The following is a 27,280-nucleotide window of genomic DNA, read 5'->3' as shown; positions in this document are numbered from 1 at the left end:
ATTACACACCAGACATGTGCACTAACCAGAGTGGGATGATTCTCGTACTCTGAAAACCACAGGAAATACACATTCCCCTCTCCTCTTCTTTCTGATATTGGAATGGTGTTTCAGATTACCATTTTGGAATTGGTTTAGGGCAAAGTAAAAGAAACCATGGGAGGCAGTGTATAAATGACAGAATTATTAAGCTTTTTTGGGGGGAAGCTAGTAGTAATTTGCTGATTGGGAATAACCAGACTGTGCAGTATTCACAATGCTGCTGTCGTCACTTAGCTACTTACATTTTGAACATCTACTGCCGTTGAACACCAAAGAAAGTAGAGAGGGGTCCCTAAGAATCTTCCATTCTTGTTTTTAGCTTCCTATGACTCAGTAACTTCTCAAAGTTTCTGCTTTGAAAGGAGCACATGTCCTTGTTTATTGGAAATCTTTTCTGTGCACCCAGGCAATGAAGACAATTGGAACCACCGTTTCTTGTGCACATGTGCACTTTAACGATCCTGGCTACTCTGACAGTAAGTATATGGGTTACTAAGAGTTCCTAAAAATACGTGACCTGACTGGTTAGTTACCTCAGCTTTATACGCCACACAGGCATCTTTGGAGAGGATACTCTTGTATTCTTGATCCAAAATAAGGTTGGCATGGCATTCAACTTTGTTTATACATACACCAAGGAAGGATTTTTTTTTAATTGAATTTTTTTTTGGGGGGTCAGGAGGAAACATACTCAGCTTCAATTCTGAGGTAGGTAATAGATAGTAATGAGAAAAATACAAGACTCTAGGATCTAACCTCTCCACCTTTCTAGGCTTATGTCTGAAGGCCACTGACCCTTGAACAACACAGGGGTTAGGAGTGCTGATCATTTGTGCAGTCTGAAATCCATGTATATCCTCTAGTCAGACCTCCATAGCCATGGTTCCACAGCCACGGATTCAACCAGCCTGGAACTGTGTGGTACTGTGGCATTTACTATTAAAAAAAACCCAACATGTAAGTGGACCTACGCAATTCAAACCCATGCCATTCAAGGCTCAACCGTACCCCTCAAGTGGCACGGCAAGCTAGGTACTGATGGTCCATAATGTGCCTCTAGTCCTTCTTGCATACTGCTCTTAAATGCAGTTTAAATATTGCTTCTCTGGAAGGAGGTTCATACTCCTGAGTTGTCATTTTCGTCTAGAATCCTGGTGTTAGCTCAGTAATAAATGCTATCACATTGCACTTCATATAACTTCATTCCTCTCACCCACTACATTATGAATCACTTGAGGGAAGAAACTGTGTACTTGTCTTTCTATCTTCAGTGATAATATATCAAATGCATTCTTATAAATGCCTCTTAAAACTGGTGAAATAGAAATATTCTAATTACAAGTGCTAGGTCTTTTCCACAAAACTAGGCAGAGATCTGTTCATTTTTGACTTTGACCTTGGAGACATTTATTTCATTCAAATCTCTATTTTGTCTTAGGTTAGAACCAGACTGACCCGCATATTACTAAGATGATGGAATCTATGACAAATTATATATTACTATTTTTCCCTGGCATAAAAGGTCTATTTTGAATTTGACTGTGTAAAGAGTGTTCAGGATAGCAGTGCCTGGCACAGCAGCACCGGCATTAACCAGATACTGAACTTGAATCTAAAGTTTAAGCAACAGAAGGAATTCAACAGACTATGTGTCCCTTTGATTGACCATCTTTTAAGACTGCCTCAAAAGAAGACATGCTCCTGCCATTGGCACAGCCAAGGACAATCAGGAACTAAATATCAGCACAAAACAAATTCCAGGCAAGGTGGAATCACAAGATTCTGGAGCCAGGAAGGAGGTAAGGGAGAATACTTGAATCTCGCAAGCTGTGGACTTCAGTGCCCACCATCCACCCTGCACCAATACTGTGACAGAGGCAGATGGTCAAGATCAATTTAAATCCCCTTCTGCATCCTACCACCCCACTAAGACCACAAAAGGAATATCTGAATATTCTGTATTCTGTAGTTTTAACTACCTACACTGCCCTTTGGGTTAGAGAATAGGATGCAGTGGTAACTCTTAAGAAAAAAAAATACAGTAAAGAAAATGCTAATTGCTTTTCGTCACAGAATCCCGTGTCTCTCCCCACCTCCCAGAGAACTTGTGTTTCAAAAGGTCAGAGTGTCTGGGTCAGAAATTAGCTGCCTCCCACTCTGTTCAGCATCTACACACAGTAAAATTTTTCATGTGTTACCACGAATTTTCCAAAGGAGTTATTTCTTCCTCTACTTTCCATCTACTCCTCCTGAAACGGCTACTAGTACTATCCTAGAACTGACTAACATATGCTTCCCTTTTTCATATTAGATTTGTGTTAGCATATAAAAAAAAATGAGTTGATATAGCTTTTGGGAAGTCTAGTTGGCAGCAGAGTTGGACAGCAGATGGCCACTTGGAAACTAGACCGAGAAAGGTGATTTACTCTGCATGTATATGCTGATAAGGGAGTCCTGTTTTGAGGCTACCCTGAAAGTCCTTGACCTAATGCAAAGCCCCAGAGACAGCTCAGAGTAGGAAAAATGATCATAACCGATTACCTGCCTAAGGCAAAATATACCACTTATAACCAGCTATAGATATGCCAACAATGTACAGTAAACAAATATATTGACAGCCTATAGCAGCTTTTATCTTCTGCAAAAAAAAGAGCAGGCTTACAATAAGCTTTTCTTGGATGTTTCCTAAAATTCTTTCCAAGTACTTTAAAGCGGTCTTTAAAAATAGGTAACTTTTAGTTCCATACTTTGTTTCTGCAGAAAAAGCTACTGGCAGGCTCGTTTAAAAATAATTCTAAACAATTTTTTTCTTTAAAAAAACAAGGTTTATTCTTTTTATCTTTTTACCTTTATAGGTAAATTAACAGCTGAGAACAGTATCTAATTAATACTATCTATAGTGGGCAACTTTTAGCTAAGAAGTTCTATTTTGGTTCTTAAGAAATGTTAACCATAAATGTATAATAACTGCTTTACTACAAAATTTGTAAGTCATATTTCCAACACTTCTCTTGCCTCGATGAAAATTATTGAAGGTCTTCCTCTATCATCAAAGCCCAAGGATATTTATGTCATGGTATACGGGTAAGTAGATTTGAATTTTTGTTTATCATCATTTACTAAGTTACACAAAAGATTCCAGTTCAAGTTAATAGACAAAACGTAAGCTAGATTTAAAGTGCTGTATTAAAAAAAAAAACACATACAGTTTGTATTTTGCAGTAATTAAAATGTGAAGACCTGACAGTAAAAAGAATGAAAACACATACAGGATTATCATTCTCTAGTTGTCCTGTTTTGTTCTTTTTACTCTAAGCATGTAATCTCATTCAGAGAATGACAGTTAGCTGGTCAAATTTATGCTTAAGACATTTATCTATACTTTACCAGAGAGGTTTCAGAGGCTACACCACCAGTCAGATACTCTAAATTCTTTGATGTTAAATAGGAACATTTCCTCAATACTACTTTTAAGTCATCTCATTTTCCCTTCCTCCTTAAGAACTGCATAGGCTTGTTTTAAATAGTTTAAACATCTGTAATAAACTAGTTTGCTAAGAGTAGAGGTACTCTAGTTAATGCTTGAAATGGTGTGGCCAGGGGAAAAGCAAGCCTTATGCAATATGAATGCAATCTTTACCCACACAAATTGAACCTTTTTTTTTTTTTTTAACAAAAAAGCTAGTCCAAAAAAAGTTCTCATTCTATAAAGATTTATCATTTCCAAATCACAGTGAAAGGAACTTGAGTAATTTACCGATTTTGTTTTCTACTATGTGCCTTAAAGACACCTCATCAAAAACCGGTATCTGACACAACAGACTGACATATGCAGAATGTGATATTGTAGTGACAGTACTGAGGTTGACTGTTACAGACATATTTAAACTCTTTAAGTAGTAGATGGTTACATCCTAATTATTTATATAGAACATTGGTCCAATAACAAAAATAGAGAATAGCAGCTGGAAATTTGTCATTCAATGTTCAGAGATAAAAGGGTTAACCATTCATTCCGTTATTTTCTGCAGGTAAGTCCTTTTTTTCTTATCGAAATCAATCTGATGACAATTGAATTCTGGCATTTTTCCAAGCTACTGTATGAAGAGGATGCTGAAGGCCATCACAATACAGCATACTGCAACGTAAGGACTCTTCCGTTCACCTAATGAAGAAAGGTAGATATATTCATGTTGATTGAATGGCTAGCATAAGGTTACAACTCACTACAGGAGAGGGGCATATAAAAATGAAGATAAAACTCTTGCCTATGAAGCCCATGCATTTGCGAGGGTGGGGGGCAGGCAAGGATGGGCAAAATAAACTACATGCAACATAAAAGTAAGTATTCTACAGAATGAGCTAAACGATTATTTCCAAGACCACCTCCTTTTTATGCATTTAGAAAACTCTCAGTGCGCCATTTCGGTTCCACTGTATACATCCAGATATTAAAAAGGTGGGGGGGGATAAGCATTCTTGGATGAAAATAGTGTTCCATAAAGCTGTATTTAAAAAGTCAATGTAACATAAAATGCTTAATAAAAACATATTAGAGGAAAATATTTTTGAGAGGGATTTTGTGTCAAATCTTTTATAGTATAATTACTCTAGGTTAGAAATGTAGAACTCAGAACAACCACTTCTGTATCAGTCAGTTTTCACATGTGTTTAAGGAGTGTTTGTTTATACTTGGAGACTTTTCTTTGCATGAAGTAGACACGGAGTTGGCTTGTGAAACTGTCTTGCAAAGAGATTCTGTGATTGTAAGTTAGCTCAAACTCATCTTGTTCTTTCCTGTTTCTTCAGTAATTGCAAGGCTGTACAAAGCACCGAACATTTTCATGCTGCCTTGAGGGCACATAAGGAAGAGTGATGTGCTACTTCTAGAAATAATGCTGGGTGTGTACCTGGTGTCCTTTATAGAGATGGTTTACTCTCCCCTCACCTGTTTTTCTATGATGTTTCCAATAATCTCTTTCCCAGTAATTAAGTTCCTTATTTCACTTAGCAAATTCAGTTAACTACTTCTGGAAAGTGTCAATCTTGACCACACTTATCAACTAAAATCTTCAAGGTGCTTTTCATTTTCGGAGGTTCCTCATTGAGATCACAAAGTCATAGTAAGTTTGTGTCTTTGTATCTGTTCAATGACAATATTCACAGAAGATATTATACACGTACAGATACAATAAATACTTGGTGTTTTTATAGTATTTTTCTGTCCATAAACATTTAATGGACTGCCTTCCAGCTAAAGGAAAATCTAGAATGTGAGACAATAGTGTTTTCACAATACTATCTCAACTGGAAAAAAAAAAAACTTTTGAAACAAAAAGTACTGTGGTTCCTCTTTTTTTTTTTTTAAGCAATGCTAATTTTTTCAGAGTAAAAACCTCAAGTTATCCAATAAAACCACCACCACAAAAAACATTCAGACAAAAATGTCAGGTGGATTTCATAAGGAAGCCTGTCCCTGTCTTTAGGATTAGATACTCTTATTGTCTAATACAGTCTTCTTAAACACCAAAAAAAGAAATTAATACTGTCTTAAGAATTTTCCATCTGCTGAAAATTAATTTTTGAGGAAGTCCTTCTCTTCTTCATCCTCCAGATTAGAATGCTATGATTTCCATGTGGGTTTCATTTTCCTGTTTTTAATTTTCTTAAAAGAGGTTGCCATGTGGTAGAGCTAAACATCTTTGGTTGAACTTGGGTAAAAATTTTATTTCTTGTCTGGTCTTAGGACTCTAAGTGAATGTGAAACAGTTGCTGTAATGTGATGTGTAACATGATAAGATGATTTGGCTGGGCCTTTCCCCATTAAAATTGTATCCTTTCTTTGTGGATATATTCTATGTTAAGATAAGAGAGGAGCATGTGGTTGAGAAAGCGGCACACCAGCATCAACATTTTCTAAAGCACTTTGCCAAAAGGAAAAGCTAATGCTTTTCACATAATTGGCAAGAATGAATACTTTAAGTGAACAATTTAACCTATGGTATTCATACGGTCGAAAGGAAAATGAAAATCAATGAGCAAGCAAAAACAGAAAAGGCAGAATTTATAATTAGACATAAAAATAGATAGTAATACAGGATATCATTAGGAAAGATACAAAGTAGATGTCTGAAATTTTAGCCATACTTTCAAGTAACAATTGTGAACAAAAGGATCCCCTGAGTTTGCTAATGGAGTTGTATACCTTTTTCTAATTTATTACATAAAATGGATCTAAAATCCCTTAATATTTTATTCATGAGTTAGTAACTTAATGTTAGTATTACACTAATCCAGTGATAATTCTCTCTATTCCCTCAAATTGTCTTGCTCTTCTATTGTGTTCTTTTTTTTAAACTGACTTTCAGTTGATTTACAATGTTTCAGATGTACAGCAAAGTGATTCAGTCATATATATGTATACATGTAGGTATATATATACTTTTAGAGATCTTTTCATTATAGGTTATTACAAGATATTGAATATAGTTCCCTGTGCTATACAGTAGGTTCTTATTGTTTAGATATTTTATTTATAGTAATGTATATTTGTTAATCCCAAATTCCTAAGTTATCCCTTCCCCTACTTTCCCCTTTAGTAACCATCAGTTTATTTTCTGTCTGTGAGTTTACTTCTGTTTTTAAATGAGATTTGTCCTTCTCTGACTTAATTCACTTAGTATGAATCTCTAGGTCCATCCATGTTGCTGTAAATGGCATCATTTCATTCTTTTTTATGGGTGAGTAATAATCTATTGTGTGTGTATGTGTATGTATGTACATATACACCACATCTTTAACCTTTCATCTGTTAATGGATACTTATTGTAAATAGTGCTGCTATGAATACTGGGGTACATGGATCTTTTCTAAATAGTTTTCACCTTTTCTGGATATATGCACAAGAGTGTTGCTGCTGGATCATATGGTAAGTCTACTTTAAGTTTAAAGAATTTCCATACTGTTTTCCATAATGGCTGCAGCAAACTACATTCTCACCAGCAGTGTAGGAGGGTTCCCTTTTCTGCACACCCTCTCCAGCATTTATTGCTCATGGACTTTTTAATGACGGCCATTCTAACTAGAGTGAGGTGACACCTCATTGTGGTTTTCATTTGCATTTCCCTAATAATTAGCACTGCTGAATATTGCCAATATTTTAAAATAACTATAAATGGAATATAAACTTTAAAAATTGTGAATCACTATGTTGTACACCTGTATCATATAATATTATACATCAACTATTCTTTGATAATTAAAAAGAATATTGGTGAATTACAGCAATAAAATAAATACATTTTAATTCATTTACTTACCAATCATTTGAGAGTATTATGTGCTGGGCACTATATTAAATGTTATTATATACATAGTAGTAGGGAACAAGAGTATATATCATTAGCCAGAAACACACTTAAGATGCTATTAATCCTGTTATGAAAAAAGTTAGAAGGTATCCACACATTTATCTTAACTTTCATCAATTAGGACAAAACTCAACTATGACCACATACAGGGTTTCAATAGACAAAACAGTTCATGTTTTCTAAAAACAGCAAATAACATTCTAGGACTTAGCATAGGGCAATTAGATGGTTGCTCAGCAAGCCTTTCATTAAATGGGAAACTAATACTCAGTTATCAAAATGGTACACATTATAGAGAATAGCATGCTCTGTAAGTATGTGTGCATAAAACCATACATATTTATCCAAAATCTCAAAGCCAGAAATGCACAGTGTATGATATCTGAATTAGAGAGGTTTTTGTTGTATTTTCCATCTCCCTGCTAATAAAGTATTATCAGATATCTTCAAGTTTTAAATAGTGTAAGGGAAAGATTTTGGTGGAACTCTACAAACTATCAAAAAAATGCATATAATTGGGAAGCCTGCACTTTTAAAACTGACATTTAATTTGTGTGACTATAACATAAGTAAATTGGCCAACAATTTACAGCTGAAGAAGTGGAGAGAAATTACAGATAGATCCTTACCAATTCTGGCGCACTTCCAAAATATACCCAATAATCTGCATGGAATAAAAAAAGAAAGTAGCTACTGATTACTAGAAAAGATAAATCACTCAGTACCATATAGAGAATTGATTATATACTAGCATTTTAACTTCTGATGCTTTGCTTTAAACTGAGATTTACTTGATGTTGAGTCACCATTTATCTAGAAAAGTAGGACACAATAGCTTACCAACTACCAATGTACAGAAATTGTTAGAAACTGAAACGCCCAAAATAAATCAATGTGAGAGTGGCAAAAATTTACACAAGGGCTTACTATTAGAGGATTAATTCAGTCAACTTCAAGTGCTTTACCTTTCAAAAGCAGAAGATACATATGCCCATTTAAATGTACATTAATTTTGAGAAAATAGTAAATGAACACAGTTGGTTTAGGATAAATTTTGACATTAAAAAATAAAACCCATATTGTAAACACTTCTTGTAGAATATATTTTCTATACTGAAATGCTCTATAACCATAAATTCCAATGATAGCATTTACATAACTATATCACTAAACAAAGAGGAATACAAAAATATGTGCTTATATTTCAATATAAGTAGAAAACCTAGGTTAGGCATATTGTATATGAATTAACTAGCATTTAAGACATATATTCTGGAAATAAGAGAAATTAAAATAACATGTCCACTTCAACCCTACGAATGAACATATTATTAATTAACACATTATATGATATATATTATATCACTTCTCTGGTATGGATTAAAAAAGCTTTTAAAAAATGAATCAATGAATATAGATATTTAAAAAATAAAAACATTGTAGACAACTGTTTTGTTGGCGTGACAAAAATAGAATTAAAAATAGTGTTACACATATGTAAATCAACATCAACTAACATTACTACTGTAGTGAATTAGAACTAGTGCAAAAAAATCATAAATTCCAGGGAAATCTATATTACTTTTTTTCCCCCAAAGAGATGGCTGGTTAATGAATTATTATATTTGAATGGTTAAGACTGAAAGAAAATACTGATTCCGTTAAGTTCTATATACTTTCCTCCTCTGAAATACATAGTAACTTCTTGACCTCAAAGCAAAGTCTCTCAGTTCAGATTAAATGAAGTGGGCAAAAATACAACTTTATTGTAAAGCATGGGTATTCTGACAGGTGAAACGATTTTACTATAGGAAAAAAAGAACAAACATGATATACACTCTTGAAAGCAAAGGATAAGGTCCAGATTATGCCTAAATTTAATCCTATTTAATTGGCTGTGTAATGGTGAGCAAGTTATTTTAGCTCTTTAATAGCACCCTTATAGAGTTGTTATAAAGATTAAATGAGTTTTTATATGGAAGGTCTTTAGAATAGTGACTAACGTGTGCTGTGCTCAGTATTACATAGGCTATATATGTGACAATAACTCCAGATATCACTTACATTAGTTGATACTTCATACAAAAATGGAAGACAACTGGTTAGTGATCTATAATGTTCTGGATGCTTGATTCTAAAAACCTATTGATTATAACATGCACTACTGATTTAAAGCTCTTCTGACTGAGGGACTCAGAGGCAGTACACCTGACATTCCTCTATAGGAAGCTAAGGGCCCCCCAAAACAGTGAAACCATATGATCACAGTCAAGGTCTTTTCAGGTCTAATAGTCTAGAAATAACTAAAGCATCATTAGGAAATTGGTATGACACAGTTAGCATATTGAAAGCTATTTAAATGAAAAAAATTTCCTAACTTGGTAATTTAAGAAATTAATTAGTACCTCTGTGGCCTTTCCACATATTTGTCTACCTAGATATTTCTGTAATACTTCAAATGCTAACAAAAACCTTACTGGCTGGTAAAATCCAATCCAAATATGCTGCTTAGTTTCTAAGGATATAAGCCAATAAGTATATCCGTTCATAAAACTACTAAGTCTATGAAAATAGGAAACAAGACAAAGTAGCAATCTTTATCTGCTCCTTTTTAGTTCTATATTATTTGAAGCAGCAAAAAATTAAGTTATTTTTAACAGCAAAGTTATCAAAAACTCATTTTATCCAACTGGCCCAGATATCTTCACTTAAGCATGAAATATTCACCATAATGAAAGTTTATTATAGTCTCACAGTTTATTATGGGTCTATTTCTATGAGTCTATATTCTAACAAAAGAAAAATGACCAGTAAAAATTTCTTCTACAGAAAATATTTCATATGTGCCAGTCAAAATAAAACGGGGCTTCTAACATTTATATATATAGAAACAAAGTTTTAAAAAAGCTTTAATGCAGTTGACTATTATTACTATATACTTTAAAATGTAAAAATAGGCATGCTATTTCTCTGGTTTTTATGTAGGAGAAATATACTACTACTCAACCTCTACTGTAAGGTTGGCAGCCCTGAGAACTCCTTTTTTTGATGTAGCATGTTATGGATGTATTCCTGCTTCCAAAGAAATGAGGAGCAGACATTTCCACATGCAATCTACTTTCTTCATCACAGCATCAGGAAAATACAAATATTCTCTTCTACCACTATGTGATTATTCTTTAATGAAAGAAACACTTAAATTTCTTATTAGATAAACATTATGTATTATATTAGAAGTCCAAGCAACTGATCAAATGAAACGTTTACTGGATTCTACCACATGCTTTAACTATAAGTTAATAGTTCAGGGTTGCAAAGAAAGGGAAGTAGGAAATAAAACTATTTGGTTGGGTAGAAAGGTTTCACGTACAACTAAGCAACAAATAAGATTATGTAATTTCAACCAAGGGACAAAGTATTAAACTGAGTGATGAAAATTAAGTGCAATAGGAGTTCAGAGAAAAAGGTGGAGTGATGAGAAAACAATGTCTGCAAAGGAAGTGGGACACTGTCATAAAAACTAATGGACAGATAACATCTGTTTTTACCTTTAGTTCGTTAAATAAACGCCCCTAGGCCAACACAGACAGTTTATTGGAACAGGATTACTGATTTTCATTATTCAAAACTGGTTAGGGCTTCTATTTATTCCTTTATACATGTTCAAACAAACCTATGTAATAAAAAGGAAGGAATAGTAACAAAAGCCAAATGATTTAGATAATGGGATGTTTGAATAAATGTTAGTTATGACCCCAAAGGTATAATGGAGTTGAAGGAAAGAGAATTATTTCCTCTCATAGCTGAGGATCTACTACCTGGCCTCTTATAGGGGCTTTTTATTAGTGGAAATGCAGTGTGACCTTGCAGAATCCTAATCTGGCCTTTTTCCTTCCATTAAAAATAAAAAAGGTGCTGGAGATAATTATTCCTACGGGAAGTATTCTACTATTTCATCCTTTGATTTCTTATGATGATTAAGTGAAGTACAGGATCTTACCACAAAAGGATGAAGACAATTATTCATAGAAATTAATAAATCCATTAAGACAAAGAAAGTTTACATAGTTTTTACCACATGGACTTTTTTTTAATATATATACTTGTTCTTCTGATTGAATTCAGTATGTATTTCTGTGTTAGGAACATGGCAGTTTAAAATTTTAAGTCTGTGTGGTATCATATTAAACTAAAAAATTTTGGGGTGGGAATGTATAATTAAAAGCAATGTTATGTGCCCAAGACTTAATTTTTACTATTGCTCTAATTAAGCTAAGTAAATTTCTCCAAAGTTGTTTGCTTTACACAGATGGGGAGACTATATGATTAAAGCAGTGTTGGAGTGGAGAAGGTATGTCTATATTATTATTCTTATGAACATAGTGCTTCCAAATTGTTTAATACTTTCAAAATATAATAAACTTTATTAATTATTCTATTAAAAACTAAGGCCAAACACTGTCTTTGAAGTCACTTCTGATACCTATCTTTTTATTTATTAAGATTCTATGACTATAAAGTTTTTAGATTTTTAGAAACAGGGAAGATAATGTAAAAAGTTATAACAAAACTAAATTATATACAGGAATTAAATTATTTAATGACCTTTAATAATTTACATTCATGTTTCTAAGAACTAATTTGGGTGATTACACATTATTAGTAACATACCCAGTTTTATTTCTGTCCAGGAGGCTGGGTGCCAAGGATCGGATATAAGCACAGGTACATATAAGCAGCAAGATTACAGTCAACAGACTCTGAAAATTGAAAATGGCAGACTAAAAAGAGAAAAAGAAAAATTAATATCACAAGAAAAACTACACAGGTAAAAAATGTCAGACAATCCCATATTCAGAATCATACTTCTTTCTTCAAAAAGGTAAACAGAATGATATGCCTGAGAACAACTTTTTTAAAAGCAAAATCACAAGCTATTTTGAGGGTATACTTTTTTTCTCCATTCTTTGGGCTAAGAAATTCAGATGATGCAAGAAAAATTCTAAATTCAAGAACTTGAAAACTACCAAAACTGTCATGAATCCAAGTTAGCTCACCAAAGCTGAATCAATATGTAATTAATACAAATGTTCTAGGAGCCCAGACTACTTACTAGGCAGGACATGGAGTCTCCAAGCTCTGCCACTAAGCTGGCTATATGACCTCAGTTGAACACTGTCCTCTCTAAATCTTTATTACATCAGAAAAACCAGGTGGAGACTGGGGAGATAGAGTCAATGTTGGCTCAAGTTTCTTTCAAATGTGAAATTCTTTCAGAATAAGAATGCTTCAAATTTAAGCAATCTTGTTCCATGCATTGACTAATACTAGGCCATTAGGTTTGGGTGAAAGAAAAGCACTTGCTCGTTCACTGCTGATTCTTTAAAAGTTGTTTAAAGAATCTAACACGAGAATCATAGAAAATCATAGGTTTCCAGTCAAAGTAAAAAGGAAGTGGACTTACTGAACTCAAAATTCAGCTCAAGGGTCATCTTTTTCAGGAAGTTCCCTTGAACTCATCTGCCCTCTCTCCCCTCTTTCATATAGCTCTCTGCTTTCTGTTCCCACAGCAAATTGTTACACATTTATTATAATACTCATCCCTGAAGAATGGACACTGTCTATCAACTCCGAACCTCCAGCACCTGACAATGTGCCAGTCACACAATGGGAGCCCAATAAGAGATGGTTGAATAAATAAAAGTTTTTAAAAAGTGCAGCAATATTACTGTATATAATGTAAAGAGTAACCTTCCATTATATAGAAGTAGCTAAAGGATATCAATCTCACACAGAAGCCAGCAATATGCTTATTTAGTAAATTCAGAAGCACTTCCTGAGAGGGATCAAGATGGAGTAGGAGGACATAGACCTCACCTCTCCCAACAAACAGATTAAAAATACAAGTACATGTGAAATAATTCTCTCAGAAAACGAACTGGAAACAGGAAGATTTCTTATACAACCAAAGTTGCAGGAGAGATCTCCAAATAACCAGGTAGAAAGGGGGAAAAAGGTATCAGGATGGGACCCATGCCCCTGGGAGGCATCTGTAAATGAGAAAAGGTCCAAACAGGCACAACCTCACCCTGGGGAGGTCCCCTGCCTGCTGGGAGATCTGCTGGGACAGCGAGAGGGGCTGGAGAAGCCTAGACTACTTGTGAAGCACGTGCGCATGCTGGCTTACTAACAGTCATGGCAGAGAGACTGGTGCTGGGCGCTGCTGCCTCACCCCACTTCCCTATCTCAAGTGTGCACTAGGCAAGGCGCCAAATACCTGCAGTGAATCTCAGGCAGACAGGGCCTCGGAGTGGACCGACTCTTCCAGTTGCATGGAGACAGCTGTGAGGCTTGTTAGCCCATGTGCCCACTGCCAGCACTCACATGGTGGTGGCAGGTCTGGCCACAGAGGATTTAATCAGCCCGTGCACCTGACAATGCCACAGAAAAGCAGTTCTCAGGGGGACAGCCCCCAGGGAGGAGTATGCAGTGGTCCACTTCCCTGCAGGAGTACTCCAGTTTCTCCCTACCCAACACTGCCATTTGGAGTTGGATCTAGGCAGACAGGTCCTGGGAGAGGCCTGCCACAGAGGGAGCCCAGGTCCCAGGTGGCAGCACAACAACCTCGATTACTGAAGCCACAGCACCCTGGTCCCCAGCACCAGCCCACCACACATCACAGCCTAGCAGTGTCTGAGATGAACACAATGGAGAAAAGGATGCAACCTTAGGCTGCTTACGGGCAGAACTGTAAACACCTGCATGGGGGGGGGGTGCAGAGGTTCATTGTGATCACGTGGGCCTCAGTTGCTACAGTGGTCACCTCCTTTGGGGGAGGGCTCACACTCAGGGGCAGTGGAGCCTGAATGAACCTTGCCCTCAGAAATTCTACTCCAATGACTGGGGAGGAGACCCTGTCCCTGACAGGGTTGTGACAGCCATGGAGCAAACAGGAGGCCCTGTCCAATATCCAGCATAAGCTGTGGACCTCACAACACCAATCACACCACCTATCAAGGGGGTAATGGCCAGCACACTATGAGGAAAGATGGGGCTGGCATCCATACCAAAACCAGTCCTTGTGACAAAAATACTGGACTCATGCAGGCCACACAGGGATGCTCCCATGTTAAAAATACCCCTTCAAGATCACAATAGAAAACTTCCTCCTAAGTTAATAGGAACAGAAAAAGTTAAGTAAAATGAAAAAGCAAAGCAACTATTCCCAATTAAAAGAACAAAAGAAATTCCCTGAAAGGACAAATAATGAAACAGACCTCACCAATCTACTAGACCCTGAGTTCAAAAAGGAGATAAGAAAAATGCTAAAGAATTAAGAAAAATTATTGATAGAAATACAGATAACTGTAACAAAGAGCTAGAAACTATAAAGATGAATCAATCAAAATCAGACAACTGCCAAGTTAAAAATCAATCCAGAAGCAATCAATAGCAGACTAAATAATGCAGAAATGACTTGGAAGACAGAATAATGGAAATCACCCAATCAGAACAGCAAACAGAAAAATGAAAAGCAACATATGAGATCTATAGGGTAATATAAAGCTTGCCAACCTATGTATAATAGGGGTTCCAGAAGTAGAAGAGAGAGAAGGGAATTGAAAATATACTTGAGGAAATCATGGCTGAAAATTTCCTAAACCTAAAGAAGGAAACAAATATCCAGGTACAGTAAGCAAAGAGACTCCTCAAAAAGATGAACTCAAACAGACCCACACCATGCCAAATCATAACTAAAATGGCAAAAAATTATACATTCTTTTCAAGTGCACATGGAACATTCTCTATGATAGACCACATACTAAGATGCAAAGGAAGTCTCAACAAATTTAAGAACATAGAAATTATTTCAAGTATCTTTTCTAGCCACAATGGTATAAACTAGAAATCAACCACAGAAAGAAAAACAGGAAAACAACAAACACATGGAGACTCAACAACATGATACTTAAAACAAAAAAGGGTCAGTGCAAAACCAGTTCTAAGAGGGAAGTTCTTAGTGATACAGGCCATCCTCAAGAAACAAGAAAGAATCTTAAACAACCTAACTTACTATCTAAAGGAATTAGGAAAGACAAGAACAAAGCCCAAAGTCAGCAGAAGGAAGGAAATAATAAAGATCAGAGAGAAAACAAATAAAATAGAGATCCAAAAACAAAACAAACAAACAAACAAACCCACCCAGAAAAGATCAGTAAAACCAGGAGCTGGTTTTCTGAAAAGATAAAGGAAACAAACAAAAAAATCAACAAACCTCTAGCCAGGCTCACCAAGAAGAGGAAGAATCCAAATAAATAAAATAAGAAATGCAAGAGGATAAATAACTGATACCATAAAAATACAAGAAATCTTAAGAGAATAATATGAACAGTTAATATGCCAACAAATTGGACAGCCTATAAGAAACAGACACATTTACAGAAACATATAACCTGCCAAGACTGAATCAAGAAGAAGCAGAAAATTTGAACAGGTCAATCACTAGTAGTGAAATTGATTTTGTAATAAAAAAACTCCCTACAAACACAAGCCCTGGACCAGACAGCTTTACTGGGGAATTCTATGAAACACATAAATAAGACCTAATACCTCCTTTTCAAACTATTCCAAAAAAACTGAAGAGGAGGAGATATTCTCAAATTCATTCTACAAGGCCACCATCACTTTGATACCCAAAACAGACAAAAACAACATAAAAAAATGATAAGCCAATATCTTTGGTGAATATAGATGTAAAAATACTCAACAAAACATTAACAAACTGAATCCAACAATACATTAAAAGGATCACACACCATGATCAAGTGGGACTTATCCCAAGGATGCAAGGATTTTTCCATATCCACAAATCACTCAATGTGATACACCATATTAACAAACTGAAGAATAAAAATCGTATCATTTCAGTAGACATAGAAAAAATGTCTGACAAAATTCAACATCCATTCATGATTAAAAAAAAAACTCACAAAAGTGGGTATAGAGAGAAGAAATCTCAACTCACTAAAACCCATTTATGACAAACCCACAGCCAACAATATTCACCTGTGAAAAGCTGAAAACCTTCCTGCTAAATTCAGGAACAAGATAAGGATGCCTATTCTCACCACTTCTATTCAATACAGTATTGGGAGTCCTAGCCACAGCAATCAGAAAAGAAAAAGAAATAAAAATTGGAAATCAACTTTGGAAAATCCAAATTGGAAGGAAAGAAGTTAAACTGTCATTGTTTACAGATGACATGATACTCTATTTAGAGAACCCTAAAGTTTACACACAAAAACTATTATAACTAATAAATGAATTCATCAAGGTAATAGGATACAACACTAATATACAGAAATCTGTTGCATTTCTTCACACTAACAAAGAATTCTAAGAAAGAAAAAGTAAAAAACAACAACAACAAAAATAAAACCCCAATAAAACCATGTTAAAAAACCCCCAAATAAACAACCTAGGAATAAATTTAACCAGAGAGGTGAAAGACCTATGTGCTAAAAAATATGGAACACTGATAAAGGAAACTGAAGATGACTCAAAGAAATTGAAAGATATCTCATGTTCTTGAATTGGAAGAATTAATATTGTTAGAATGGCCATACTACCTGAAGCAATCTAGATTCAATGCAATCCCTATCAAAATACCCATGGTATTTTTCACAGAACTAGAACAAAAGAATCTAAAATTTATATAGAACCATGTAAGACCCAGATTTGCCAAAGAAGTCCTGAGGAAAAATAATAAACCTGGAGGCATAATCCTTTCAGACTTCAGATATTATTAAACAAAGCTACAGTAATCAAAACAGCATGGTACTGGCACAAAAACAGACATACAGATCAATGGAATAGAATAGAGAGCCCAGAAATAAACCCACACACCTATGGTCAGTTAATCTATGACAAAGGAGCTAAGAATATACAATGCAGAAAAGATAGTCTCTTCAACAAGTAGTGTTGGGAAAGCTGGACAATTACATGTAAATCAATGAAGTTAGAACACTCCCTCACATTACATGTAAAAATACACTCAAAATAGTTTAAAGACCTAAATCTAAAACACGACACCATAAAACTCCTAGAAGAGAATGTAGGCAAAACGTTCTCAGACATAAATCGTTGCAATATTTTCTTAGATCAGTTTCCCGAGGCAAAAGAAATAGAAGCAAAATAAACAAATGGGACCTAATCAAACTTAAAAGCTTTTGCACAGAAAAGGAAACCATCAACAAAATGAAAAGATAACCTATGGAATGGGAGAAAATATTTGCAAATGACGAGACCAACATGGGTTAATATTCAAAATAAATACAAACAGCTCATAAAACTTGGTATCAGAAAAAATAAACAACCCAATCAAAAAATGGGCAGAAGTCCTAAATAGACATATATTCAAAGAAGACATATAGATGGCCAACAGGCACATGAAAAGATGATCAACATCGCTAATTAATTAAGAGAAATGCAAATCAAAACCACGATGAGGTATCATCTCACAGCAGTCAGAATGGCTATTATCAACAAGAACATAAATAACAAATACTGGAGAGTGTGTGGAGAAAAGGGAACCCTCCTGTTTGTGGGAATGTAAACTGGTACAGCTGCTAAGGAAAACAGTATGGAGGTTCCTTAAAAAACTAAAATTAGAGCTACCATATGTTCTCGCAATCCCAGTCGTGGGCATATATCTGGAAAACATAGAAACTCTAATTTGAAAAGATACGTGTACCCCAATGTTCATAGCAGCACTATTTACAACAGTCCAGAAATGGAAACCACCTAAGTGTCCATTAACAGATGACTGGTTTAAGAAGATGTGGTATGAATATATAATTATTACTCAGCCATGAAAAAGAATGAAATACTGTCATTAGTAGCAACATGAATGGACCTAGAGAATATCATACTAAGTGAATTCAGTCAGACAGAGAAAGAAAAATACTACATATCACTTACATGCGGAATCTAAAACACAGTACAAATGAATCTATATACAAAAAAGAAACAGACTCACAGAGAAGTAAGGTAACTTATGGTAACTGAAGTGCAAGTGTGGGGATGGATAAATTATGAGCATGGGATTAACAGAAATAAACTATTATAAATAAAATAGGTAAGCAACAATAATTTACTGTATAGCACAGGGAAACTATATTAAATATCTTGTAATAACCTCCAATGGAAAACAATCAGAAAAAAATCACTTTGCTGTACACCTGAAATTAACACAATATTGTAAATCAACTATACTTCAACCTAAAAAAAAAGTACTTCTTGTAAAGTCAGGAATTAGACTAAGAATAAGAGTTACCCACCCCAAATTTTTAAGGTGAAACTGTTACTTGCAAATGTTAAAAGCTATTTGAGAAGCCCAAAAAGATTTAGTGAAAAATGATTACAGACCATAAGGGTATAACACTGAATAAGGTGGCTAGGTACACAATTAAAACATTTAAATTGACAGCCTTCATAAGTAAAATATCAACCAATTAAGAAATAACCAATTACTTATAATAGCAACTAGAACAAAAAGCTAAAATATGTAGGAATAAGCTTGACAAGAAATCTGCAATATTAGCATCAAAGGCCAAAATTAACAAAGCCTTAAAGCACTCTGAAGAACATAAAAGTAGAATGGAGTGGTATATAAGACTCTTACATTAAAGGGTAACATTTCAAAGCTAATCTATGAATTTAAAGCAAACCCTAAAATAACAAGTTATTTTTGAAATTGACAACTGATTTTGAAGTTCATACGGAAAAATAAGTAAGCAAGAATAGCCAGGAGAATCCTGAAAAAAGAATTCGTCCTTTCAGAAATTGTCTTAATATTTTTTAACCTTTTATAGATTTTTAATATTTACAATCCATTCAAAACATTAAAAAAGTACACATGTTATTTGCCAATATTTTAAGGACAAAAATTGCTTCCGTAATGCTAAGTGATAGGAAAAACACACATAAGACTTCACAATCAGTTCATCTGTGGCTATGTAAACGTTTATGCAGTGGAGAGGAGCTAATGCAGTGCTTATCTCTGGAAGAGTTTTAACCTAATTCTCAACTTTTCTGGATTTCTCAGATATTCTAAGTGTTACTATTATGGTCTAAACAAGATGAAACTGATTTGTAATTATTATTTTAAAAGTTGTTCTCTATGCAAATCATTTCTTCATGGATAGATCAAGGGTAAAGTTTAACATGTCTTAGTTTTCAATCGAATTGGATTTTAACTTTGCATCTGTGAAAACAATATACATTTTATAAACTGAAATAAATCTATAAATGAACTGATGATCAATTAACTAGATAGAAATTATAGTACTTCACAATGCTTATCTTTTAAAAGCCATATTTTGAACATGTATATGAATACACTGATAATTAGTATTTGACAATAACCTCATGAAATATAAGGCAACAATTTCCTTCCAGCCAACATAGCAAAACATGTATTTAGTATCTACTCTGTAGCATTATGCTAGACAGGGGATTAAAAAAGTACATAGCATGGTTCCTCCTCTCCAGTTTACAGCTATGAACAATAATCGATATTCACTGAGTGCTTGTTTTGGTTTATCTTATTTATTCTCATATTTGAGGTAGATGTTGTTAATACCTTTATTTTATATATGAGATAACTGAGCAGTTATAATCTAGTTGGAACTGGAAATGCATTTTAAAAACTAAATAGCAATTTGTAGCAAATGTAAATGAAAACTGAGCCACGCAGACAAAAAAAAAAAAAAAAGGCCATTTTCACAAACAAAAGTCAGGAGAAGGTTCAAGGAGAAAGCAGGAACTGAGTCAAGCCTGTAAGGGCACAATTACACGGCAAAGAATAGAGCGGGCTCCAGAAGACAAAGGCGTGGAAAACCTCCCACAGTATCAGGAATTTGCACTGTCAGGGAACAATGAGCAGACTTCCTGTATTAAGCAAAGGATTCACTCAGTAAAGTGGCTGGAAAAGAAATCTGCAGAGTAGGTTTCATCATCTTCCTAATGGAGTATCTAAATTCATGATTTTGCAAATGTGTACTTTTTAATTCCCTGAACATCTTGTTAAAGAAACATGCTTAAACGATATGTCTGGGATTGGTTTCTAAATAATCCAGTGTGTGTGTGGTAGGAGGTGTGGGGGATGATGATGAAATGCTGAATGTAGGGGATTCATTATACTCTTCTAGAAGGAAAAGAGAAACCTTTGTGTGTCTGAATTTTTTCATAATAAAAGATTTTAAGAGGCACTTAAAACCATACTATTATTAAAGAAGCAGGGTGTGTATATATACATTTGTGTGTATAACCAATTACAAATGAAAACCATTTAAAAGTATGCAATATAGGATACATACAATTATGTTCCTGGGGTTTATAGACCCTAAAATTTAAACAAATAATCTTAGGTGGTAAAGTCTTTCAGATGTACTCAGACTCTGGTCAAGGGTTTAAACTGCAGGCATTAGCCTGCCACTGCTTAGCCTGCCTGAGTATTCCCCTTTAATGCTCAGCATCTGCTGTCTGCTGATAGAAAATTTTAGTCTCAGAGTTAAAGGAAACAGATGTTACTGTTCTGTCGAAAAATAATTGAGATTTTCAACAGGAAAATGTTATTAAAGGGAAGGGAGGAAGCTAAAAAAGCAAGCATATCTGATCACAAAATGAGGGAAAGGTGGCAGAAAAGGTGATAAGGGAAGTAAAATTCATTTACTGTGTCTCTTTCAGGTCCTTTAAAGCATGAAATCTTTTTCAAGTGTACTCTGTGTTTTTGTACATGCCACCTACTACTTCTTTCAACCTTCTGGTCTCAACCGAAGAGTCAACTCCTCCGTGAAGTCTTCCCTGTCCCCATTCTCAACACCAGGCAAGTCAGGATCTCAGTACACCTGCATGCTACACACATAGCTGGCCCCCGCAACCTGTACTGTAACTTTCTCCTCTATTTTATTAAGGTTCTTATCAATCCCTTGTGCCTATTAAATAAAATAGTGCACAGCAGTCACTGAAAAATGCTGAATGAACAGGAACTTGAAAACAATTCCAAATAATGAAGATTTTAACAAATGCAAGAACACAATTAGATTCCAAATTAACAATGCATGTTATTGAAAAAATGTAGATCTGGCTGCTGAATATTTTATGAACAATTCAAGAGAAACCTCCACACACTGCTTTGCATTTATATTTACTTGTCAATGGTATTTTGGGAAGTTCAGAATGAAGAAGAAAATATACTTATGTTTGTTGTAAAGGCCCAGGCTGAAGGGTAAAATAAAGCCCTGAGGTAATCTTTTCTCAAGATTCAAATCAATTGGAATTCAGAGAAAGTTCCATCAAGCAGTTGGCTTTGAGGTGCTTGCATATGGGGCTGTGCATGTTCTTCAGAGTCGACCTAATCTGTAAGAGATATACAACCTCAAGAGTTCTAGATGCCTGAGTAGGCAGGCCGGCTGACAGAAAATTCTAGAACCTCAAGTAATTCTCAAATCTAAGGTCTACCTAATTTTCAGCGAGGACACCATGTGACAATGCCAGGGAGTTACAGAATGATATGCTATTTGGTTTTATAAATTTAGCTATTAAACATTAACACATATTGGAACTAAGTGGTCACAAAATGTAAGACAACTAGGTCCTACTGGAGGCTCTAGGGAAGAATCTATTTTCCTGCCTTTTCCAGCTTCTAGAGGCTGCTTGATCCCTTGGCTTAGTGAGGCTCTCATCACTCTGACCTTGACAACCACTTCTTTTGTGATTACAGCCCTCCTCCCTCCCTCTTACAATGATCTTTGTGATCAAACTGCTTAGTCTCCCCAAAATTCACACAGGAAAAGTCCCTTGTGCCAAGTAAGATATTCACAGTTTTTTTTTTTTTTAAGGGGGTCGGGGAGAAGGGCATTCTGTCTACCACACCTACAAACATTTCCTTTTTATGAGGAGTATCCAAAACATTCCCTAGACTCAGGGCTGACTGTGGCACCCTCCGGAGCACAACCTCAAATACAATCAGAACAGGAACCTTTGGGGGTCCTGGAATATAGCCACCCTGCCCTGACCATTCTACTCTTAAGAACAATGGTACTTGTTCTAAAAACTGATTCCAAACTTTTTTTCCTCCAAAGGCCCCTTTTATTATCCCTCTACACTCCAGGCCTGTCGTACTACTCCCAGCTAACCAGAGCTTCTGACATGCTTCATTGTGCTAATGAATTTATCTAAATCAGAAGGAAATAAACTTGATGAGTCAGTCACTTTGTATAATTATTTTGAAGTAAACTGTAATTTGTTAGGCTATTGAAACAATAAAAATGACTCAGACTTTCATTTGGTCACCACTGGATTAAATAATTTATCAGTGAAAGATGAAGACTGGTCAACGCAAAACTTAGTGTCCAAACATGAAATTACCTCTAATGTTGACACATCTTTTAAAAATTCTCTATTCTCAAGTCAATTTGAAAAGTTAAGAATATTTATTTTAGATTCAATTTTTATCTGTAAAGATATAATTTCTTATTTTCAGAGTCATTCTTGAATGTTAAAACCATATTAAGTATGGATATAAAGGCAAGAATTCAATAGTTTTGTTTTTAGATGTATAAGTAAAAATACTTCTAAGTAAAAGAAACTATCCTAAACATTAGGAATAGAAGGAAAAGGGGAGAAAGTATGCAAGCAGCACAAAGGCACAAAGAAACACTGAGAAAAGCAGAAGAAATACATATGCTAAACAGTGCTCTGCCCAGAGTGCTCAATGACTGGTTGCTAATCATACTTAATCTGCAGAAAAGACTCTAAGCAGACAGTATATTCATTAGTCCTGAATCACTTGCATTCCATGGAACTTACTTATTTTTAGGATTATGAGAATAAATTATTTAGCTAATCTGGTGACAAGGGCCTTCTTTATGCATAACTCTCTCTGGAAGCTTCAAATGTTGACTGCCTCCTATGTGGGAAGTAAATTTTTATTGATATACTAATTCTTCCAGTTTAACTGAACACCGAAGAACTGAATTTTTAAAACTCCAAACAGAAACGATTTTACTTGTTTTAATCTGTTTTTACACAAAACTAAAGCCATCCGTCCCTCTCTGGAGATGGAAGGAAACCCAGAAATGGCATTCCTGACCTAACTGTGATACAAATTATACAGCACTGGAAAAGTGGGTCAGCATTTTATCTTTTACAAATCTAGGTCAGGTCAGCATTTTCCAACTAGTTTCTACTTGTAAATTCCTATGTACCACTATTATCTACTAAAATGGAAAACATGGAAATACAGGGATAAATGTAAGTCTGTATGTGAGTGTGCAAACACACAGAACACCTTGTTTGCACAAGATAAATGACCACAGGTGACTGAAAAGATTTCCACTAACATACAGAAATATTAACATTTTCTTTGGGCATTATTAGCACATAAGTTCAAGTTTTGATGCTTACTATAAGGTAGCACTGATACTGTACCAAATATACAAGTTATCTTGATTTAATTTGAAACCAAAAAACCAGGATTGTTTACAGTTTCGATGTTAAGAGCACATTACCTGTGTCTTAGCACCAGAAGCCAGTAAACATTTTTGTCTTTAGATAAATCAGCACCTCTATGCGTCAGTTTAATTTCACTTATAAAATGAGTGGGCTGGACTAAATAGTTATTTGGTATCTCTGGTCCTGTTTCAAAACTGTAGAGAGACATTCTTTATTTACACTTTCTACTGAAACCCGAGAACTTTCATGGCTATAAAGCCACAGTCCAGAGTTAGAGGCACCTCAACTCTATTCTCCATTTGCAACACTTGGAGAATTACTCTTTCCTCTGTGTTTCTATGTATCTCAGCTACAAGATGAAAGAAATTATTTCACACCCTTTCTCTGATACTCAATTTAACTATAAAATGTGGGCAATAGGTCCTACTTAGCAGGGGTTGTGAGCATTAAATAAGAATATCTGTAAGTCACCTAACACGCCAAAAGAGAAAGAAATGAAGATAAACTTCCTCAGGTTAATCAAGTAAAGGATGAGAACTGGGGATGATTCTGACCCTGTTTGACTCAGTTTAAAGCCATGTTCTTTCCACCATATGTCATCTCTCTACATCCTAGCAGATAGCATATAAAATTTATTTAATACTCTCCTTCACTGGACTGTAAAGTCCTGGAAGACAATGAGCATGACTTTGTATCCCCAGATTCTGATTTATTTGAGTACCAACTTTAACTTACACCTTGATAGAGAGATTAAAGACCTCATTTCTACCTTAAGAACTCTGCCTAGAGAGGAGAGAAATATAGGCAACATCTTACTGCTGTTTTCTATGCAAGAGGGACACTGGGGGGGAAATACATGGACTACAGATTTCCACAGATACCTAAAAGGAGTAGAAGAAAATAGAAGGTACAGGGAAGACTTCTTGGGAAGAGATGAATCTTGAAGAACATTATGAGTTAGGAAGAACAAGAGATTCTGAAATTCTTATAAGTATTAATTCAACAATGATATAATTACATTATACTTATGATACATTTATGCTCTCATAGTTGTAAATTATTATTGCTCTTAAAACATTTTATGGCCTTGAAATGCATCTTAAAAATGGATTAATCAAAATACAGTAATAAGTTCTATCACTGGGTTACCTCACAAATATACCAAGTGTAGGTGCAAACTCAAAAAGAAACCTCATTGTGTAACTCTTCCAAATACAATGTACTTTCTCTAAAATGCTTACATCCTAAGCTCACAGGAACAGAGCAGGAATGAAAATCCACCTGGCAGTTGTTTCTATTTTCCACCCATCTCTGATTTGTATATTTGAGAGCAACAAATCACTAAAACATATTTTATCCTCAGTTATGTTGTTTTCATTAACAACAGCACAAAGACTTCTGGCATCTGGACATTAAACATAAGTTTGGGTCCTGGCTTTACTATCTACGGGTATATTACCCCACACACATCAGTCTCTTGTGCCTCACTTCCTTCACCTGTAAACATCTACTCAGGTGTTTGAAATAAGAATGCTTATAAACTGATTTTTCAAATGCAGAGTGGCACAGAGCAATTGCTAATAAAATGACAGCTATTATTGTTACTCTGAAAAAACAAGTATGGCCAGACAGTTCAAATACTATTAATCTTAAAACACAATATACAGCTTGCTTCCAGGGAGTACATAAGACAATAAGATAACGAAAAGAAGAATGTATCTTAAACTTGTACTTGGAATAAAACAATTCAACTTCAGCCTTGAGGAGGATATACAAGAATTGAGTTAACAGTCTCTCTTTTTAACTGAAAAAGGAATCACATTTTCTAAGTTAAATAACAGCTCACTAATGATACAAGTGTATCCGTCCTATCATGTGGTAGTGGGAAAAGAAGCTGGAGAATATCCTTGGCCAAGGAAGGAACGACCTGCCAATAAAATGCCATCTCTTCTGTAAGTAGTAAACTTCCCCAGGGAAGAGAGTGTGACTTATGCCCCAGCTATAATCACAGTAGTTGGCATAAAGCAAACAACAATTAATGAGTTTTCGGTTAAATGTCTAGCAGTTTCTTCTATATGGGATTCTGCAGGAACATCTGGGAACACAAGCTCAGCAACTTTCATTGTATAATAGCTTTTTGGTTCATGGTTGCTTTTGACATTATAAAGAAAGGCGCGCGTCCTTTCCCCAGAAATATGCCCATAAATGCAATATTTGGCACATGGACTTCATAAATTCACTACGAGGGCCTGGTGTAGAGGCTGTTGGCATTTACCCTAACAAAGGTAAAATGCCTTCAGACGTAGCTTAAGAGAATCTGCTATTACTACAGCTGTCTTCTGGCCATGCTGGCTTTATCTATTTTTCTCAGCCTGGAGATGTAAGCATTTCTTTTGCGAAATTTTGTGACTCATTTCAAGCTTTTCTAAGAGGCCCACACTATTAAAGGAATTCTCAGTAAGACAAAATAACACATAAAACCTTAATAATGTTTGGGAGGGGAGGAAGGCCCGAGGCCAGACACCATTCCAAGCACATTAAGCTCAAAAGAGAAACCACCTCTGCAGGCAATTCCAGTCATTAAAATACAAAGTTTGTAAAGCAGCATCTTTAAAGTCAAGAGAATGGAGTAGGAGGGACCTGAAAGACCACTAACTCAATATGTGAAAATTAAGGTGTGGCGTTTGGAGTTTCTTTGACACCAACGAAATAAAACACCAGGGTCAGGCCGCAGGAAGGTAAGGAGGCGCAAAATAACAAGCACAAACACAGACAGCTCTAATGTCTTAAAGGATCAATGACCACAAAGAGTCCATATAACCGACGTGTTAAGCCAAACCAGCGGCAGTTTTTCAAAACAAGTCAGGAAAGTGGCCCCTGCAGGTGAGGGGGAGCTCCGCGGCCCTGGGGTCCCCCTTGGGCGGTCTGCCCTGGTTCTCCCCAGTAGGACGTGCAGGGGCCACATGGCTCCCGGGCCTGTGCATCTTATGAGCCCCGTGAGAATCAACTTAATGACAGGGCTCCTCGGCCGGGAACCCGGGACCACCGCCCAACCCTCCAACCCTGGTTCGGGCCCGCAGCCCCTTCACAAAGCTCAGCCGCGACCCCACAGCCCAGGTTCTTACCATAGTGAGGCCAGCGATGCCCCAGCCACATCACCCTTCCGGGCCCAGGGCGGAAGAGGCGGGCACGCCCGGCTTGCCTCTCTCGCTCCTTCGCGCCGTCTGGTTGGGCCTGTCAGGGCACCTCCTCCTGAGCCGCGCTCCTCAGACGCTACGATAGGCTTCTCTCTACCGGAAAAGGCGGGATTTAAATGACGTAGTACGGCGCGCGGAAGTAAATGGCACTCT

At 35.8% G+C, this 27,280-nt stretch overlaps 2 protein-coding genes and 1 non-coding gene across 3 annotated transcripts in view; 1 reads left to right on the top strand and 2 right to left on the bottom strand.

Moving 5' to 3' along the window:
• Positions 1-1,898, top strand: part of LOC102531415 (V-type proton ATPase subunit S1-like protein) — a 561,646-nt gene extending 559,748 nt beyond the window's left edge. Inside the window, exons 22-23 of the mRNA XM_072958437.1 lie at positions 449-518; positions 1,481-1,898. The gene's annotated coding sequence lies outside the window, so the exon portion shown is untranslated. The remainder of the gene's footprint in view (positions 1-448; positions 519-1,480) is intronic.
• A 1,101-nt stretch (positions 1,899-2,999) lies between these two features.
• TMEM167A (transmembrane protein 167A) lies at positions 3,000-27,171 on the bottom strand. Its single transcript, XM_006197627.4, has 4 exons — positions 27,056-27,171; positions 12,084-12,193; positions 8,042-8,076; positions 3,000-4,207 (listed from the first exon to the last, which is right to left on the bottom strand). Exons 1-4 carry the CDS (start codon positions 27,056-27,058, stop codon positions 4,137-4,139), a joined length of 219 nt encoding a protein of 72 aa, XP_006197689.1. The 5' UTR covers positions 27,059-27,171; the 3' UTR covers positions 3,000-4,136.
• Positions 10,390-10,525, bottom strand: LOC116280139 (small nucleolar RNA U109). Its single transcript, XR_004189468.1, has one exon. It is a non-coding gene; the product is annotated as a small nucleolar RNA U109 (small nucleolar RNA).
• Positions 27,172-27,280: the final 109 nt, after the last annotated feature.

The sequence above is a fragment of the Vicugna pacos genome, chromosome 3, assembly GCF_048564905.1.
Source record: "Vicugna pacos chromosome 3, VicPac4, whole genome shotgun sequence".
Classification (NCBI taxonomy): Eukaryota; Metazoa; Chordata; class Mammalia; order Artiodactyla; family Camelidae; genus Vicugna; species Vicugna pacos.
The sequence above is the reverse complement of the archived record's forward strand: the minus strand, read 5'-3'. Positions and strand labels throughout refer to the sequence as shown.